Genomic DNA, 21,613 nt, shown 5'->3' on the forward strand with positions numbered 1-21,613 from the left:
AATATATAAGTGTATATGAAGTGTTTTGGGACCTCCTGATAATGGGTAGTCAGCTATTCAGTAGAAAACTAAAACAAATATTCTTAACTTTTATTCAATGAAAATTTAGATGTTTAAAAATTGATTTGTTTGTTAGTTTTAAGCATAAGCAGTAAAATGTAGGATTTTTACTTGGCCTAAATTTTGGGTAAATTCAAGCCAGTTTCTTCTGAATATTCAAAAAACTAACATCTCAAATTAAGGCTCAGGGAAATAAAAAGTGCTCAAACATGATGTACATAGATTTATGATTATTAATAATGTAGTTTTAATTTTACCAGCAGTCAAGTACCCAAAACCTCCGATTTGTGCCAGTGATGGAGTTTCAACTTTGAAATGATTGTATTTATAACATGTCTATAAATCTCATCTTTCTGGGTCTTAATCAGGCACTTTAGTAAAAAAAATACAAATAGACTATTCTAAAAAAGGAAGAAAGAATAAATATATATCTTTAAGTAAATGTTGCTGTCCTCGATAAACTACATTTTGTATTCAGTCCTGCCCCCCAGAGTATTGTAAGAGTTTTCCTTTATATGCCAAAGAAGAATCTATCCATAGGAATCAGTTGTATACAAACATTCATTTATTTTTAATTAATATATAAAATTACACAGGTTTAACCTTTTCATGCAAATATTATATTAGCGCTGTCATTTTCAAGACAAAAACATTAAATATTAGAGTTGAATGCTCATTGTCTAAAAACAATCAAATTAAAAAATTAAAGCACAACAATACTAATAGCAATATCAAGAATACTATGCTAAGTATCATCAAATATGACTCTTTTGTGTTGAATTAAGTAAAGTGGAATAAACAACTGTAATCATATGCCATCAGCAATTTGTTTTAGTATAACCAAGGCATAGTATAGGCAAGGCTGAAATCTACCTACATCATGCCAATGGTCTATTTATAGCACATTATAGACTTGTTTTCCACTGGCTGTAAGGTAGCAACACATATTGACATCATGCTCATTTATGAAAATCAGCCAGCAAGTTAGCGAAAGTGGAGATACAGAAATGATAATAGATAGTTTCTGAAAGAAAGAGTTTTGTTAATGAAGGAAAAATTAAAGCACAGTATGCAAGAAAAAGCTGTAAGTTGAAGTGAAAAGTATTGTATTTGGTTATTACACGTAAAGCCAATTTCCCAAAAGACTGTTGAAGCCTAGGGCACCTTTCCTTTAATTCCTGAGTCATACACATTTACATTCTTGTTTACATAACAAGCTCATTCCTTTTCCATGTATTTTCACCATTTACAATTTCAAACATGCCTTTTCATTTATTTCATTCCATACTTAAATAGGATTTTTTTTATATTAATTCAATAACGGCTCTCGTGTTTAGATTCACCCACTGCCATGCATTTGATTTAGCAAAACATTTAACCTGTGAACCATCAAATATTTACTCTTCTATTAAAAAATAATCATCCAAAATCCAGTTCACTGAAATACTTACATGTGTCTGGTTTATGACAGTTGTGTCCTTGTCGGAAGTATTGTGGGTTCTCAATAACTGGGATGCGAGTCATTCCAATAACAACGGTATCTGGTCCAGCATCTAAAGATGATGGTGTCGTTATCCCATGGTTGATATGATGGAGTGGACTTGCAGAATCTTCTTCTCCACTAATAACTGCCACAGGACCTAAGAAAAAGATAACCCAATATAATAATGAATTTATGATGAAAGTTATGAGGTCTCAGGTTGTAAAAAAAAAAAAAGACAGGCAAAGGGTCCGAACATAGCAATACATACCTGTAAATGTTTAAAAAAAAAAAATATATATATATATATATATATATATATATATCTATATATATATATATAAAAGATCCAAATAGAACAGCACAATCTCACCAGTGATAGAAATGCCACGGTGCACTGCTGTACAGCATCCAAGTCATCCACAAATGCAGGCACTTATTGGTCTTTGTAGTAAAAGTATAAACTTTATTGATCCATATTAAAAGTGAAAGACATAACGTTTTGGCACCAAATCACCAAATCATGCCTTTGTCAAATGTCACAGCGCATCAAAAATAATGCAATCACACACCTAAAATCAGTTAGCTGATTTTAGGTGTGTGATTGCATTATTTTTGATGCGGCACAATTTGGTGCAGAAACGTTATGTCTCACTTTTAATATGGATCAATAAAGTTTATACTTTTACTACAAAGACCAATGAGTTCCTGCATTTGTGGATGACTTATATATACAGTATATATGTGTTTGTGTGTATTTACAGACATATATACAAATACTGTACATACTCATAAATACATACATACACACATATATATATATATATATATATATATATATATATATATATATATATATATATATATTTTTATATATATAAAAATACTTATATATATATAGGCACTGGAGCCCTTTGCAGTCAAGTATATAAAAAACATGCAAAATAATATTTATGCAATATTCATATTTCTAAAGTGTTTAACTATGTATGCACTGTAAATATTTCACATTCCAATGTTCTTCACACAGCAGAATATGTTCTTTTTATTTTTAAATAGATATTCCTATATGTATGTACAGTATATATATATATATATATATATATATATATACACACATTCGAATATGAAATATTAATATTTTCATGTTGGGTTAGCGTGCTTGAGAAAATGTGATCGGGTTTATGCCCGATTGGGGTGTATTTTTCCATTTTTTTTGCTCTATTGAAGTCTATGAGGGAATACGTTATTCCAAATCCTTTTTTTACATTAGTCGGGTTAGCGCAGGAGCAAAAATGTTTTACTCTCAACTTGTAATATGAGCGCTACCCGACATGCGCAAAAAGCTTATACTTCTAGCCGAGTTAGTGCGCAAGTGGAAATGATAAATAGTACTAATCTGGCTTGTAATGTATTTTTTCACACCCAAATGCACGTCTATAAATTATACCTTTAAAAAAATGAACTACCAACATTTCAAGTGTTAGGAATTAATAGATATTTTTGAACCAGCTTTTCTATTTCACATGAAATTAGATAATAACACATTTATTGACACTCTCCAATACCTATTTATGGAATAGCGTCATAAAGTGTTCACATTCATTCATCAATAATCAGCTAGTTGTTCTCATTGCAATTGATACAATTGACAATTAACTATTTTGAAAACATTATTTATTTGTTGGATATTTATTAATCCCTTATTTCTTATGGTTAAAATATGTAGTGTAGCAGAAAAGCAACTGGATAGCATCTTCCTCCTAAATAAAAGTAAACAAGTTGCTAATGCTACTGCTACAGGCCAGCAGTGGCACAAACAATGATTGGCTTCTTTTAATGAATTTTTAAATGAGTCAGGATTGTTGCAAACAAAGTTAAAGCTTACATACATTGGCTGACATAGGAAAAAATCAACTGATATAGACATTGCTTGATCTCTATTGAAATGAGTAAACTTGTGTTGCTAGCACGAAGAGAAATCAGGCAAAATGTTTGTAATTTTATTTTTTAGCAAAATTTTATAGTTTAGATATCTCCCCTTCATACCCAGAACCCTGCATAGTGAGATAAACACTTCTCCAGCTACAATTTGTATTTGTAAATTATTTGAGAGACCTTACAGTACTAAAGAGACTTCTTAGATCATCTTGCCAAAAGTGGAGATCATCAGACCCTAAATCTGAAGCACTTCCTACCTGCACAAAATGGCTTTCTTGAATTTAGAATAATGGATTTTACCACATGAACAGATGAACAACATTGGTGGGTTGCATGTCTTTATTTTGTCTATTCATAATAAGAGCCCGCTCATTTTGTATTTTCAAACAAAGTCAAATAATACAGCCAAATTAGTGTTTATTGCAATTATCTGAATCTGGTAATGAGTCTGACAATGAAATACGTTTTATATCAAGAACTGCATAATCCAGGAAACCATGCAAGATTTGGATATGATGTTACAAATTTATACCACCTATGACAATGCCTTATTGAGTTTGTGATAAGGGATGTGGAAAATGTATTGACACATAATTATTATGTCTTTGAAGACCAATTTTATTTGCAATTGCTATTTGCCCCTTCTTATACAAAACTCTATTTTGATTGGAAAGAATTTTCAGTGAATTGAATCCCTTTAAAAAGTATATTACTTTTTAAACTAGGCTTATAGATGACTTGATGGTTATATGGTAGGGAAGTATTAAAAATATAGAAGAATTTGTAAACTATCTTACTACTAAAAGCAATACTAAATTCTAATACCAATACTAATAATAATACTAAGAATTTGAGATTTATTTTTTTAAGTTCTAAAGGAGAAATTTACTTTCTTGATTTAAAAATAAGGTTGAATTATGAAAATAATAGATTAGAAACAGAGGTATTTAGAAAGAATGTGTCAGATAACACAATCCTGAGATTTGATTCAACGCACCCTAAACATTTAAAGAAGGGTATACAAAAGGGAAAATTTATGCGTATTCAAATAAACTGTACAAATTTTAAAAAATATGGTACAGGCTGATAGTCTTAGGTATAGGCTTGAAGCAAGGGGATATAATGGGCAGGAATTAAATAATACAATGGTTGAAGTCCTGAAGATGGAATGAAAAATTCAGGATAGAATTAGAAATGGAGATAAGGAGGAGAGTAATATAGAAACCTATTCTACTAGGTATAGGAGGCAATATTCTGAAATTTCTAAAATCATACAGAAATATATGCCCATCCTTGAAAAGGATTACAAGTTAAAGGATATAGTAAGGAAAGGTGTTTCAATATGTGTTTCAATATGAGCCCTTGCAATCTAAAATACTGTAAAAGAGATTTTTAAAAAACAAAACTTTATGAAAGGTATGAAATGCTCATGTAGACAAAATGGCAGTTTTAAGTGTGGTCTTCGTCATTGTAAGCCTTATAATCACGTACATTGGGGCAAAAAAGTATTTAGTCAGCCACCAATTGTGCAAGTTCTCCCACTTAAGAAGATGAGAGAGGCCTGTAATTTTCATCATAGGTATACCTCAACTATGAGAGACAAAATGTGGAAACAAATCCAGACAATCACATTGTCTGATTTGGAAAGAATTTATTTGCATATTATGGTGGAAAATTAGTATTTGGTCAATATCAAAAGTTCATCTCAATACTTTCTTATATATCCTTTGTTGGCAATGACAAAGGTCAAAAATTTTCTGTAAGTCTTCACAAGGTTGTCACACACTGTTGCTGGTATGTTGGCCCATTCCTGCATGTAGATCTCCTCTAGAGCAGTGATGTTTTGGGGCTGTCGCTGGGCAACACTGACTTTCAACTCCCTCCAAAGGTTTTCTATTAGGTTGAGATCTGGAGACTGGCTAGGCCACTCCAGGACCTTGAAATGTTTCTTACAAAGCCACTCCTTCATTGTCCAGGCGGGGTGTTTGGGATCATTGTTATGCTGAAAGACCCAGCCACGTTTCATCTTCAATGCCCTTGCTGATGGAAGGAGGTTTGCACTCAAAATCTCAAGATACATGGCCCCATTCATTCTTTCATGTACATGGATCAGTCACCCTGTTCCCTTTGCAGAGAAACAGCCCCAAAGCATGATGTTGCCACCCCCAGGCTTCACAGTAGATATGGTATTCTTTGGTTGCAACTCAGCATTCTCTCGCCTCCAAACACGACGAGTTTTGTTTCTACAAAACAATTCTACTTTGGTTTCATCTGACCATATGACATTCTCCCAATCTGCTTCTGGATCATCCAAATGCTCTCTAGCATACTTCAGATGGGCCCGGACATGTACTGGCTTAAGCAGGGGGACACGTCTGGCACTGCAGGATCTGAGTCCCTGGCGGCATAGTGTGTTACTGATGGTAGCCTTTGTTATGTTGGTTCCAGCTCTCTGCAGGTCATTCACTAGGTCCCCCTGTGTGGTTCTGGGATGTTTGCTCACCGTTCTTGTGATCATTTTGACCCCATGGGGTGAGATCTTGAGTGGAGCCCCAGATCGAGGGAGATTATCAGTGGTCTTGTATGTCTTCCATTTTCTAATTATTGCTCCCACAGTTGATTTCTTCACACCAAGCTGCTTGCCTATTGCAGATTCAGTCTTCCCAGCCTGGTGCAGGTCTACAATTTTGTTTCTGGTGTCCTTCGACAGCTCTTTGGTATTCACCATTGTGGAGTTCGGAGTGTGACTGTTTGAGGTTGTGGACAGGTGTCTTTTATACTGATAAAAAGTTCAAACAGGTGCCATTAATACAGGTAATGAGTGGAAGACAGAGGAGCCTCTTAAAGAAGAAGATACAGGTCTGTGAGAGCCAGAAATCTTGCTTGTTTGTAGGTGACCAAATACTTATTTTTCACCATAATATGCAAATAAATTCTTTCCAAATCAGACAATGTGATTGTCTGGATTTGTTTCCACATTTTGTCTCTCATAGTTGAGGTATACCTATGATGAAAATTACAGTTCTCTCTCATCTTCTTAAGTGGGAGAACTTGCACAATTGGTGGCTGACTAAATACTTTTTTGCCCCACTGTAAAGGTAAAATTAGGAGAAAAATTATATCTACAAATCGCAATTCGAAATTTGTTCTGTACCTGATAACCTAAGGAATATTTAAGTGCCAGTATGCAAGCTGTAATACCCATCTTTTGAAAGACCGAGTAAGGGGACATTTGCTATGCTTAGAAGCAGAGATACCTAAAATGCCTGTAGCATGACACTTTGCAACACATAGGCCAAGCTTTATAAAGCTGTGTGATGCAGTTTTAGAGATCTTCGGTGCAGGCTCACATGAGCGAGCCTGCAGCCAATACTTAAGAAGCAGCAGTCTGATGATATCTGCTTCTTAAACTATACACTCCCTCTGAGTTTGCGGTTTGCAATCAACCCGGAGGGGCAGCATTGTCCACTTAACATAGTGTGCAATGTTAAATGCGGGCAGCATATTGATGTCCGCTTGCCACGATGCCAGACAGACAGGTTTGTGGGAGCGAACATTGTCCACCCGGCCCTTGCTAAATCTCAGCCATAGAGAGGGACAGCTTCTTGATAAGTCTCTTGTAGAATATATATGCTCTCTTTTGGAATTTCAGGCAATTGATCATGTACCTAAACTTATTACAGGGGTTGACAGAATTTCAGCTTTAAGCAAAAAATAATTATTTTGGATCTATACTAAACTTTAAACAGGTTCCTAAAAATCCCTATATGAACATAAATTTGGTAAAAAGTTATAATTTATTGTAAATATTTTAGGACAAAATAGAAGACCTTGTTTGGACATATGAATATGCTTAATATATCTATAATAATAAGTATACAGCATCCAAATTGGATATATGTTTATCTTTTGGTTTTCTTATAATTTAATTTTATTTGCTTGAAATTAAGTTCTTTACTTACATTTAAGACATGAAGGGGTTAACATTTGAGTGTATTTAGGAAGGATATTAGACAACTGAGGTATCCCTGATAAAGTGCTGTATGGGCATGAAACTCATTGGATAGACTTAGGTTTAGTGTATGGAAAGGTGTTTCCTACGTTTTTAAACTGATAAAATAAAACATTTTTGCTTTAAGGAATGTGCACTCCTTAAAGGGACATGAAACCCACATTTCTCTTTCATGATTCAGAAAGAGCATGTGATTTTAAACAACTTTCTAATTTACTTCTATTATCTAATTTGCTTCATTCTCTTGATATCCTTTGCAGAAAAGCATATCTAGATAGCATCAGTAGCTGCTGATTAGTTGCTGCACATAGATGCTTCATGTGATTGGCTCACCCATGTGCATTACTATATCTTCAACAAAGGATATCTAAAGAATGAAGCAAATTAGATAATAGAAGTAAATGTTTAAAATTGTATTCTCTACGTGAATCATGACAGAAACATTTTGTGTTTAGTGTCCCTTTAAGAATATGTCTCCTGCTTTGGACTATAGAAACCATGCAAAATGTTAGGTGTGTTTATATGTGGATTGATAGATATAGATGGATAGATAGATAGATAGATAGATAGATAGATAGATAGATAGATAGATGATAGATGATAGATGATAGATAGATAGATGATAGATGATTGATTAATTGATAGATATATAGATATATGATTGATAGATATATATACTGTATATTGTAAACATATAAAAAGATAGATAGATTAGATAGATAGATAGATAGATAGATAGATAGATAGATAGATAGATAGATAGATAGATAGATAGATAGATGACAGACAGACAGAAAGATAGATAGATAGATAGATAGATAGATAGATAGATAGATAGATAGATAGATAGATAGACAGATTGATCGATCTTTGAAAAAAGCATTTTTCTGCACATGGTAAAAATATTTAAAAAAAAAAAAAAACAGCTTTATATTTTTCATGTAAAAATGTATATTTAACATGTTCACTTTTATTTTCCTGAAACAGAGTTTATTGCTCTTTTAATGGAGCCTAATTACTGAATATAAAAAAATGTTGGCTTGGGTAAAACTGCTTATCGTTCAGGTGCCAGACACTCATGTACTGTACAAGGTTCTACTTCTATTGTAACATTGTCTAGATAAAGATGTTCCAGCAGAGATAAACCCTTGTCAGAGACTCATTCCTGCAGCTCCCAAAATAGTTAAATACAACCTCCTACGCGGAAGCAACTTATTCCAAATACTATTATAGCACGTGCAACAGCTGCAATGTAGAAGGGTCTTAGAGTTCAAGTATCGAGGCAATTAATTTCTTTGCTGGATTGCTTCATAGCATGCATAAATAGTATTACTAACTCCTTATCTTTTCAGTTCAACAAAAGACATATAAGGTTGTATTATCTTAAAACGATCAAGCTAGCAGTATTTATTTTTATGTTCTTCAAAATACTCTTATCAAGCTGTGTAACAAAAATAAATTAAAAAACAATGTGCAACAAATTAGAAATTGCTTTATTTTCAGAAATAATTTTTTTTTTTTTAATGGTTTTTAAGGTATAGGAAAACTTGAAAGTATATTTCAGTATTTGCAGAGATGGGTATTGTGTTAGGTCATCAGCAATGCAATTTTAGAAGTGAGTATCCCATCACTCTGATACTTTGCACTAATAAATAACATTTCTTCTGTTACAATCTGTTTGCCTAAAATGGAATCCCAAATAAGTAGTTTATAAAAATAGCATCATGATTATTATAGAAACTTTTTATTGTTTATGTGATCAGTAATGCTTATTTTTAAAATTCTTTCATGATGCTTATTGAATAAAAAAATCAATTTGAGTCTTTTTCCTGTTTTTATAGATATATCCTGTATAGATAATATAGATAGATACTTATTAGATAAATATAATTCTTTATACTTACTTACCAGGTCCACAAATATACCCTTGTTTATTTGTTAATCTGTTTTCATGTATTTTTTTTTTTTTCTATTTTCCTTCACAAGCAGCTCAAGAGATCAGAATACTTTACAAATATATATTAGTAATAAGTCAAATAGTAATGATTTTATTTCTGAATTCTATTTCACCACCTGTGATAACATTGCCTCCCAATTCTACAGAATGATTTGGACAAAAATACATTGCCTTGTTATTGACTGTTCTTCGATTTAATTTATTTCCACCTCTTTATACTCATGTGACCCATATGCTAATGATAATATTGAATTATTGGTCACACTTGCAAACATTAAATGGAAGCTGTATGTATACGAAACCTCCTAACACTAAATTTTGTATTCACACACGTATTTTGTTTGCAAATATGCATCAATAATTTATTTAAACAATGTGCACAGAACATTAATAAAACAATGCACAAAGGACCTGAAAATAATGTGTTAGTGTGAAGTGAATGATTACTTTGAATTAAATATCTTTAATAAAAGTTTGTCTTTGACATAGTAACTGCTTTGGAAATATTCTGCTGCTCTAGACATTACTTAACTAATTGCCTTTTACATATATTAATGTCTAGTAATTCATGGCTTGTATGGATTAGGATGGACAATATATGCAGCTGTGGACAGATGACCAATAACAAGCATCAGTATTGATATTTATTGAACTCAGGAGCACATGGAGTGGTAATTTGCATTCAACAGTGAAACAGGAATTAATGAATTATCTAAAACTGTATAGCCAGCCTGAGTTTTCTAAGGATTTTTAGAATGTGTTGTATAGTCAGCAGTTTAAGTGGGGCAAAATTTGCTCTTTACCAAATACTTAAAGGATTACTCTCTGTTATAATTTTTAAGCTAAACAACTAACATATTAAAGTTAATAAACATTAATTAAAACCTACTGACCTATATTTTCTCCAAAACGAAGTTTCATAACGTTCTAAAAGTTATATCTTTTATTCGCTGATGATGTCACGTTATCCTGCCCACTATTTTCAGCACTGCGTGTTCAAAATACTTAAACCAATAACTTTGTGTTTAAAGCGCCATTTTGAAACCTAGGTATTGTAAACGGATTGGTACAGAGCAAAGGATACCCACGGAGTGGGTTTGGAAAACAATTACATTTGCAGACAAGATTTCTGATATACGGTAGAGATATGTTAATGAAATGCTATTGATAAAAAGCGTATTTGGGGTAGTTAGTTAGTAACAGGCATAGAAAATATTTACTTACAGTGGCCCTTTAATGGAAAATTAAACACATTTTGCTTTGTGTTAAAAACAGATGTTCTGTAATGCAGACTAACAATATACAGCACGCAAATCTAAGTTATGGAATTTGCTTTTTGGCCTCTCTAGGGAGCGTGGGACAAGCACAACTTTTATGCAAAAACAAGGAGTATAATGTCATTTTAAACGGCCACACAAGTCAAAATAAAACTTTCATGATTTAGATAATGCATGCAATTACAAATAAATATTTGTTTGTCCAGTATATTTTCATTATCAACACGTATACTCTTTTTATATGTACACTTTCCAAGTTCCACCTCCTAATGAGATGAGCATGTGCAATAGTACACAGTGCATCAAGTCACTGCATCAAACATATATATATGATGAACTGTAATTCACACATCTTCACTATCTTTTTTGCCCCCCCGCCTGGGGGTTCAAGGGGGCGAAGATACCCTTGTACACCTCATTCACCAAGTTTCACTTGGGGTGGATGCCAGAGGAACGGTGGGGCACCATCCTCCCAGGCAGAGGCAAAAAAATATTGTAGATGGGGGAATTACATTACATCTGGCTTTACCCACAACCGCTTGCCCTAGAATTACCCGGATTTCTGACTTTAACCATAATATATATATATATATATATATATATATATATATATATATATATATATATATATATATATATATATATATATATATATATACATACAGTATATATTTTATTTTGAAGAGCATTTATATATTTGAATACCTAGCTGATGCTTTAAGAAAGCTAAGATAATATTGAAATAAGAAATATTTTTATTTGTCTGTAGTTTTTAATTACTTGTGATTACATTGTTTTTAGTCTTTTTTAAACATGTTTATTTATTATTATTATTATTATTATTATTTATTTGATGAGCGCCAACAGATTCAGTAGCACTTTAAGATTCTTAGTCATTATACTATTGAGATATAATAGTATCATAGTCGTTTGTGCAGGTATTACCTCATGAATTTTATTGCCCCCCCACCCACTGAACATGTCAGCTTCTCAGTTATTTGACATGCCTGGCAGGTTTTGCCAGTTACAAGAAGTGCTTTTATCAAAATAGAAGGGGGAATACAATTAGAAGCAGTGTCCCAGTCTTACTCTCACGTGCACGTAAAATGACTCATTCTAAACTCTTTATATCACAACAAATAACCACACTGTTGTTTACAGATGAAAGAAAATAAAAGTGAAGAAAACATTAAGCATTTATAATAACATGTAGCAAATAACTGCCTTACTGTTGGTACAATATAAATATATACTCGCTGGAAGATAAATCCTGGCAAAAATGCTTTATGTAGTATACACATAAAAAATGCCATTGTTAAAGGGAAACTAAACTTACATTTTTTTTCAGACAATGCATAGTAATGAAAACAATGCATTATACCGCATCCCCTAAAGGGAAAAATAAATTAAAAAAAATCTTCCTTGCACTGTAATAACCACTTTTCAACCTTACCTGGCCACTCACAGAATCTAAGCATTTTTCTTAAGTTATGGTATGGCAAGTGGTACAGCCAATCAGATGTTCTACCAACCATGCTGTTAAGGCTCAGATTGCAATTGGAGGGCTATTAAACACTTCTGCATGAGCATTAACTGTGCTAGAAGTAAGCTTTTTGCGTGCGTTGGATTACTCTCGTATTATGAGCTGAAATGAAACTGTTTTTCCTTGCGCGGTAACCCAACAAGTGCAAAAAGCCGGACTTCGAATATCGCCAAAAAAGTGGAAAAAAACACCCTACTCATGCACAACCACGATTGCATATTCTCAAGTCTGCCAATCCAATTTGAAAATAAGAATATTTCACATTCCAATGTTCTTCACATATAAGTATATGTTCTATTTATTCATAAATACATATATATATATATATATATATATATATATATATATATATATATGTATATATAGATATAGATATAGAAATATCTATTTAAAATACACAGAACATTGGGATGTGAAATATTTACAGTAAATACGTAGTTAAAGACTTTTTTTAAAATTGAATATTGCATAAATATGTTTTTCATGTTTTCATTTTGGGGCCCCTGACTTAACCATTGATCAGGGCCCCCCCCCCCCCATTTGACATGTGCAATTTTTGACCAAGTGACTACAATGTATATGCACTTTATTCTTAAGTGTCTATTTAAACTTGGAAATGTTGTAAAGGTAGTAACATACAGACACTCATACACTGAAACACACACACACTCACACATAAGGATTCACATATAGACACTCTAGCAGACATGCAAAGAAACACACTCAGCACTTGTTTACATTGACCTGACAAGTAATGAGGTAAACTACAGTTTTGTAAAAAAAGGAGATTTAGAAAACAAAATATGGAGTTCTGGTTATCTTTTTGTAAAGGAAGATACCAACTAAATGACAACAGCATGCAGTGGCTGAAAAGAAGGGCCCTGAACTGTCTAAACAATAATTTAAAGGTTAAATGGTGGAATAGGTGACTTCCGGAAAGTTCTCAGTCTCAAAGTCTGTAGAAAGATGTGAATAATCAGTAGTAAGGTAAAATGTCCTAAAAAGGAACAGACAATGGACACACACACACACAAACTCAAACTTGCACATACACCCAAGGAAACACCGACAGAGACAGCCTCAGAAAACACACAAAGACATACACACACACACACACAGACACCCAGAGAAAACACACAAAGACATACACACACAGAGAAACAACCACAGAAAACACAGAAATACATACTGTACATACGCACACCCTCACTGAGACATCCACAGAATACACACACCCTCACAGAGACATCCACAGAAAACACAGACATACTACATACATACACACACACACACTCACAGAGACATCCACAGAAAACACAGACATACACACACACACTCACAGAGGCATCCAGAGAAAATACACAAAGACAAACATATAAACACCCTAACAGAGACACCCATAGATAAAGCTCAAAGACATATGCACACAACCTCACAGACATCCACAGAAAATGCACAAAGACATACACACCCACCCTCACAGAGAGACCCACAGAGAAAAAAAAAATACATAAAAACCAAAGCACAAACCAAAGCACAAAGACATAAACACAGAAACCCACAGAAAAGCTCACAGGAGGGAACATTTATACACCTTGCATCCCCTAAATCAACAGTGTGTGTAACATGCATGATAAAAAATGCAGAAATTAAGAGATCACTTTTTAAAGAATCATAATTTTAAAAGCTTGACATATGTTTGTTTGTTTTTTCCCCATTTTCCCCAACCAAACCACCACTTCAAATATAGTGCACAAATGTTTCCATCTGTCAGCTGTACTTATGGATTTTGAAAATGCTGTACTCTATATGGTCTTGGTGGAACCATAAGCTGTGGTACTCATATCCTATCTAAGCTAATTTCATTTATAACTCTTTTTTCCATATTCTATATTTTATAAATACACATCATAAACTTAAAGAAATAATGATTTGGAGATAGATTTATTATTTTATTTATATATAAATGTATTATCTATGAAGAACATATTTAATGTGTAATTCTTCTTTGAAATAGTATATTTTAGTCTAACCATGATTTTATAACTCCACACTCATACCATAAGATCTGGTTAAATGCAGGATTTAGGCTTGTTGGTATGTATTTCAAAGTTAAGTCAGCTGTAGTGTAAACTGAACAGTTTTAAGTTAACCTCCAATTTTAAACACTGAGCAATCTTAGTCTGAGAGTATAACATTTTATGCAGATGTAAAAATCTTAGATAAAATGCCTCCTTGCATCTGGAAAGTCCTTGCATAAAGGGACAGTACACTGGAATGTAATATATATATATATATATATAAATGCATATCTGCCAAAAGGGCACCTACCATTTGTGTATTGAGGAGGAAGCATTTCTGCATGGTTTTAAATATAGAATTTCTACAGCATTGTCAAATAATCATAAATACACTGCTGCTAAAAAAAATGTGTTTTTATGGACCCCTGGCCCCACCATACAACTACTACCACACTGAAGTTACAATCCAAAATTGCACAAAGAAATAAAAAACATTTGCTAAGTAAGTCCTACCTCCTCTGCAAATGAAAGTGATCTGCCGTCTTAGCCAGGCACACACTGTACAAACAAAGTGCCAAGTCTGTCTCACACTGTGCATAGTGGCTTCGTGCACACTCAGAAATCCTCTCAAATGCTAATACTTTACTCCTTGTAATAACATTTCCCATGCTCAATTAGCACACTGCTGTAGTACCCACTGGTGGATACCAAAATTTAAAAAAAAAAAAATTTTTTTTTTTAGTTCTTGTCTCATGGGCCCCCCCTGGCCCATTGGGCCCCTGACAGGAGTCACCCCTGTCACCCCCTGATGGCGGCCCTGCGAGCGGGACACCAACAATAAATCCCTTATTACTTGCATGTAACTGTTAGCCTTAATGTAATTAAAGCACAATCTTGGACTCTGCTTTAGTTGCTCTTGCTTTGGCCTGTACAACTTTTCTCATACCAAAGTTAAATTAGCTAAAGCAGAGTGTTGGAACATTCTTTAATTACTTTTAAAGGGGCAAGTAGCAAAGCTTTTGACTGGCTGCATTACTTGTCCATCATAACATAAAAAAATACTTGGATGTGGTGGGCAACTGGATAAGTTGGAAAACTGATTCTAAAAGGGAAGTGGTGTAATGTATTAAGCACAAGAAGGTTTTGTAAGCTCTCTTGTGGATAACCAATACGCTCTGCTTTCATTACTATGCAGTACTTAAAAACAAAATATCTGTCCATTTAAATGAGATCAGCAAAAATGTCTAGCTAAATTAGATTACATTAGACCTAACACTAAGGAGACCATTCAGATGTAAACCTGAACCAGTTAATGATGCAAAATAATATACAAGACCTACCCTACAATAGATGTTGAGAGAATGTATGTGACAAACATTTTCAATTTGATTAATTTTAATTGAACATTATTTTTAAATGCAAATATTATTCTAAAATAAGAAGGTAAATTAAATAATGCCATTCATCCTGCTGTCTACATAACCTTAAAGGGCTATGTAACAGTCAGTTTTATTGTTGTAATAATAATAAAAAAAACAGAGGGTTGTTCTTAATATAAATCACTGCAATATGCATTATTCATTATCTTAAAGCGATTTAACCTTTTATTTCTTTTTTTTTACTTCATTTATTTGGTGTTTAGTAAAAGCAATGAAACAGTAAGTCTATTTTGCTCATGCTCAGAAGAGGCAGAATGCAACTTAAGTTCAAACGTCTACTCCAGAATTTCTATTGTTTAAAAAGATAGATACGCTCTTTATTACCCATTCCCCAGTTTTGCATTTCGAACACAGTTATATTAATATACTTTTTACATCTATGATTACCTTGTATCTAAGCCTCTGAAGTCTGACCCTTATTTTGGTTCTTTTGACAGACTTGCATTTTATCCAATTAGTGCTGGCTCCTAGGTAACTTCACGGAGTAGGCACAATGTTACCTATATTTTATCTATATGGCACACATGAACAATAAATATCTAGCTGTAAAACTGTCAAAATGCACTGAGATAAGAGGCGGCCTTTAAGGGCTTAGAAATTTGCATAGGAACATACATAGGTTCAGCTTTCATCAAAGAATAGCAAGAGAACAAAGCAAGTTTGATGATAAAAGTAACTTGGAAAGTTGTTCAAAATTGCATGCCCTATCGGAATCATGAAAGTTTTATTTTGACTAGACTGTCCCTTTAAGGAAAGTTTTAAGGAAAACAATCTTTAATTAATATAAAAAGGACATTTGGGTAGTATTAACATAAAAATTAAATGTTATCAGGGTTTGTGTGGGTAAGGTCCCCAAACCGTGGTGCCTATTCCATTCAATTTTCAAGCACTCAAAATAATGCATGGTAAGATGTCTTGTCAATGACAAATTTGTTATTGGTCTTTGAGGGTAAATAGACATAAGTTAAAGGGACATAAAACCCTTTTTTTTTACGATTCGGATAGAACATACAATTTAAACAATTTTCCAATGTACTTCTATAATCAAATTGTATTTGTTTTCTTGTTATCCTTTGTTAAAGAGCACATGTCTGTAGCACTATATTGAAGCATTTTTTCTACAATGTTATACATTAAGAAAAACACTAGATGGCAGCACTATTCCTGTCATGTAGTTCACACTACCTATCTAGATATCTCTTCCACAAAGAATAACATGAGAATTAAGCTAATTTGATAATAAAAGTGAATTGGAAACTTTTTTACAATTGTATTTTCTCACTGGTTTCATGTCGCTTTAAAATCGAGTGCCTACAAAATATGTTTGTAATTATGTAACCTGGTCAATTTTATCCAGCATGGATATTTTCCTGAAAAGCTGCTAAATGTTTAATAGAGAATGCATCCAGACTTGGCTTTGTCTACTTTAGCAAGCACAACTACTAAACAATTTTCACTGTTGGTGGTTTCACTGTTGGTGGTTGTAGTTGACATTTAGGTCAGACATACACAATCTAAGAACATATTTGTTGAGCTGTCCACTGCTGTTCAATCAATGCTTAGCTACAAATGGTCTGTGAAAAGACTCGGTGGGAAAAGTATCTTATTAATCAATCATGGAAGTCTGCTCTTTCTGACTGTTTGACATACACACAAAGATAAGTGGAAAGTTGGAATTAGCTAATGATTTATTATTTTATTCCAAGGCACACATATAAATGTGTAATAACTTTGGATTATATTTTACCCTTAGTTGTCCATTTTTCTATTAAGTGAATTATTTTATATATAGTAGTACCTTAAAGTAATTGTAAAGTTGAATGATTTTCAGCCAAGTAATTAAAAATACTCTTAAAAACATGGGCACTTTAAAGGGACAGTCTACACCAGAATATTTATTGTTTTGGAAGATAGATAATCCCTTTATTACCCATCCCCTAGTTTTGCATAACCAACACGGTTATATTAATATACTTTTTACCTCTGTGATTATCTTGTATCTAAGCCTCTGCAAACTGCCCCTTATTTTAGTTCTTTTGACAGACTTGCATTTTAGCCAATCAGTGCGGGCTCCTAGGAACTCCACGTGCGTGAGCACAGTGTTATCTATATGAAAAATATGAACTAACACCCTCTAGTGGTGAAAAACTGTCAAAATGCCCTGAGCTAAGGGGCGGCCTTCAAGGGCTTAGAAATTAGCATATGAACCTCCTAGATTTAGCTTTCAACTAAGAATAACAAGAGAACAAAGCAAAATTGGTGATAGAAGTGAATTGGAAAATTGTTTAAAATTACATGCCCTATCTGAAAAATGAAAGTTTGTTTTGGACTAGACTGTCCCTTTAAGTCATTAAACTTTACAAATATGCTGCCTTTTTAAAATACTTACCTTTTTGTTACAGTAAACTTACCGTCGATCCTCCGCCCACATCTTCTTCAGTATTTAGCATATCAATGATGATCCTCCAATCTTTGTGTGCCTCACAAGCTGAACACCAAATGGGGAACACCACAATTGGAGGAAGCCGGATTCGGCATCAATCGTCTCAATACTGAACGAGATGCGGGCGAAGGATTGTCGGTGTGTTTACAGTAACAAAAAGGTAAGTATTTTAAAAAAAAGAAGAGTAATTGTTAAGTTTAATGACTTAAAGTGCCCATGTTTTTAAGAGTATTTTTAATTACTGGGTTTTAAATCATTCAACTTTACAATCACTTTAACAACTAGATGCAGACATTATTGTTGGAGGGTAAATAACATCTTCATTTATGATGTATCTAATTCATTAAATATAATGTGAGTTTTAAACAGTATGAGATCATTTCTTTTTCTCCAGCATGAAGCTATCAAAGACTTACATTGTGTCATAAAAATGTTTATCTAATAATGGCACAGGTATTTCCCTAAAGTCATTTTCCTGAATGCATTTTGATCTTAATCTCTAACAATGCAATTTCATGCTCATAAATAAGACAAAGATCTCAGTTTTATTCACCAGAGTTCATGCTATTATACAGTTGGTTTATATGTGGCTGTCTACCTATGCCACCTACGTTGTTTTTGATTTTTTTGTTTGTTTTTTACTAGCCCTAATGAATTGGCATTTTAATCTGTATTAACAGATGGCTAATAATCAGTACTTAGCAATCCTAATGGATTTGGCTTTAATTTTTAAACACTAGAAGACCCCTTAGGAGTCAATGATGTTAGATGGTTACAGATTACAAGCTGGAGAGGCCAGGGTTAGAAGATAACGGCCTGGAGGACACAGAGGTGTTCATAGATACTGAGATTTGAATACTAATTCAAATAAAACCTCAATGTTTAATGATAGAGTTCTGTATGTGCATTAACCTATTATGTTGTTGCTTTTTAAACTTTCATTTTTTTTCTAGGAGAATCATGTGAAAAAGATTTTAGCAAATCTGCTAGAAAAATGTATCTAGCAGTTAAGCAAATGTGAAACAATTGCCCAAGAGTGATTTTATTTCCATAATCTTCAAAAATTTTAATTGTTTCATTGTTTATGAAAAGGTCAAATTTATTCCGCTGGCACCAATAGGCCGAGATTCATTAGATGCTCAACAAATTTTTCCTTGGTGATTTTGCCACTAATGGGTACGCTAGAACAGGTTATGTGTTCCCCAACATAAGTTATATTTGGTTATGCTTAGCAACAAAATGATAAATTGTTGCAGTATACTCATTATCTTACATTCTATATTCTTTACACTAGATTACACACTATAGCCAGTCATTATTTACGAATGTACCATTTATTTACACTCATCTTTCGTTGATGCACAAAATAGCGAAAATTACAAAGAAGTGTTTTTTTTGCTCTTTTTGAAAATAATTACTATTAATGTCAAATAATTCATTAATTTATTTGTTCCTTCATTACTTTCTGCTAAACAAAAAGATGAGTGGAAATAAAATGTACCCCTAAACATATTTAAATAATACATGTAAAACCATTTTGTTAGTGGGGTGACAAAGTTTTCCTATTTATGCTGAAAATCATATCCAGTTAGCTGGGCAACTGTGAGGTTCCAGTCTGCTTTATTTGCACCTTTAGGTGCTGTCTGTTTGTGAGTATCGATTAAGCTTACCTTTATTCACTCTGTGTATATGGTATTAGGCCATTGGGCGCCTCTGTTTTCTTCTCTCCTAGACCATTTAAATCATCAGGATCCTGACCCTCCTATAACAGAGAGCTGACCTTTTCTGGGTTTTTTTTTTTGAGTACTCTTTTGGATTTTGTTTTTATGGACTATTATTTGTATGTTTATGATTGTTCTCATTACCATTTTTTATTTACCACTATTGTTTTGATGCTGTCTTTTATGTCATTATATACCCGTTAAAGAGTGCCCCCTTGAGGATTGGTGTGTCTAGCACACATAATATCTTCTTTTTTCTTAAAATAGCGAAAATTACAAGAAAGTGTTTTTTCTTCTCTTGTTAAAAATAATTACTATTAATGTCAATTAATTCATTTATTTATTTTTACCTTCATTACTTTCTGCTAAACAAAAAGATGAGTGGAAATAAAGTGTACGCCTAAACATATTTAAATAATACACGTAAAACCATTTTGTTAGTGGGGTGACAAAGTTTTCCTATTTATGCTGAAAATCAGATATATAACATATTGTTTTAAATGTGCATTTTATAACTTCATCAAATTAATCAACACTTGAAAACATGTAATAAAAACCTAAACATATGTTTAGGGCACATCAGCTTTATTCTGCAGTGTTTGTATAAGTCTAGTATTAAAGGGACATAAAACACAAATGGGTTTTTTTTTCATGATTCAAAAAGAGCATACAATGTTCTAGTTTAATTATCCAATCTAGTTTATTCTCTTGGTATTCCTTTGTTAACGGAGTAGCAATGTACTACTGGGAGCTAGCTAAACCAATTTCAAGAGACGTATATGTGCAGCCACCAATCAACTGCTAGCTCCCAGTAGTATATTCCTGATCTCTACCAAGAAAATTATTCAGATTTATTAATAGAGGAAAATAGGAAAGTGGTTTAAAATTGCAAGTTCAGCATCATGAAAGAAAAAAAAAATTACTTTACTGTCCCTTTAATGTTAAAATTTTGATAACATACTTTATTTTAGGCATAGCTTAATTTTATTAGTAGCCTGTAGCCTAGATCCTAACTTTGTTTAATATTGATCAAAATTTAGCACAGCCCTGTTGAGTCAAGTATCATACTTGAGCCCCTCAAAAGTTGAGCAGCTCAAACAGTAGGGATGAGCGAATGTTTCACAACATTCGAAAAAAGAAACTAATTTTAACACATTCGTTCTTTGGAATCAAATTTCGAATGTTTACATAACATTCTAACATTCGATTTTCAAATGTTCGGTTTTGAATTTTATGATTAAATTTGAAAATATTAGTTTCGAAAAATTTGAATCTATATATTTGTAATAGTATTTCTATAATGCTTTATTTAAATGTAATATTCGAATTATGAAATATTCAAATAAAATTTGAATTTATATGTTTGTAATAGTATTTCTAATGCTTTCTTTAAATGCAATATTCGATTGAAATAGAAACATTCAAATTGATATATTTGTATCCATTATGTATCAATTTACTAGATTCCCTACCACATGAACTATTGAACTTCTGTATAGTATTTGTTAAATATAATGTTAAATTCTAAATGTCGAATGTGGACATTCGATCTAATTATAAACATTTGAATTCGAAAGTGACATTCGAAAACTGTAAATAGCATTCGATTATAGAATTTTTAAGAATATTCGTTCGTATCAACATTCTGATTTGTAATTCGAATTTCGGTAATAACATTCGTTCTAACATTCAAATTTGGAAATGTACACATTCGCCCAT

The 21,613-nt window shown here is 32.8% G+C and overlaps 1 protein-coding gene across 6 annotated transcripts in view; it reads right to left on the reverse strand.

The window, feature by feature from the left end:
* Nucleotides 1-21,613, reverse strand: part of NTRK3 (neurotrophic receptor tyrosine kinase 3) — an 809,743-nt gene that overhangs the window by 258,341 nt on the left and 529,789 nt on the right. For all 6 annotated transcript variants that reach the window (XM_053717653.1, XM_053717652.1, XM_053717649.1 and 3 more), the window contains one exon: nt 1,512-1,700. In XM_053717653.1, coding sequence (XP_053573628.1) covers nt 1,512-1,700 — 189 coding nt within the window. The remainder of the gene's footprint in view (nt 1-1,511; nt 1,701-21,613) is intronic.

Source organism: Bombina bombina, chromosome 6, assembly GCF_027579735.1.
Source record: "Bombina bombina isolate aBomBom1 chromosome 6, aBomBom1.pri, whole genome shotgun sequence".
NCBI classification, from domain to species: domain Eukaryota; kingdom Metazoa; phylum Chordata; class Amphibia; order Anura; family Bombinatoridae; genus Bombina; species Bombina bombina.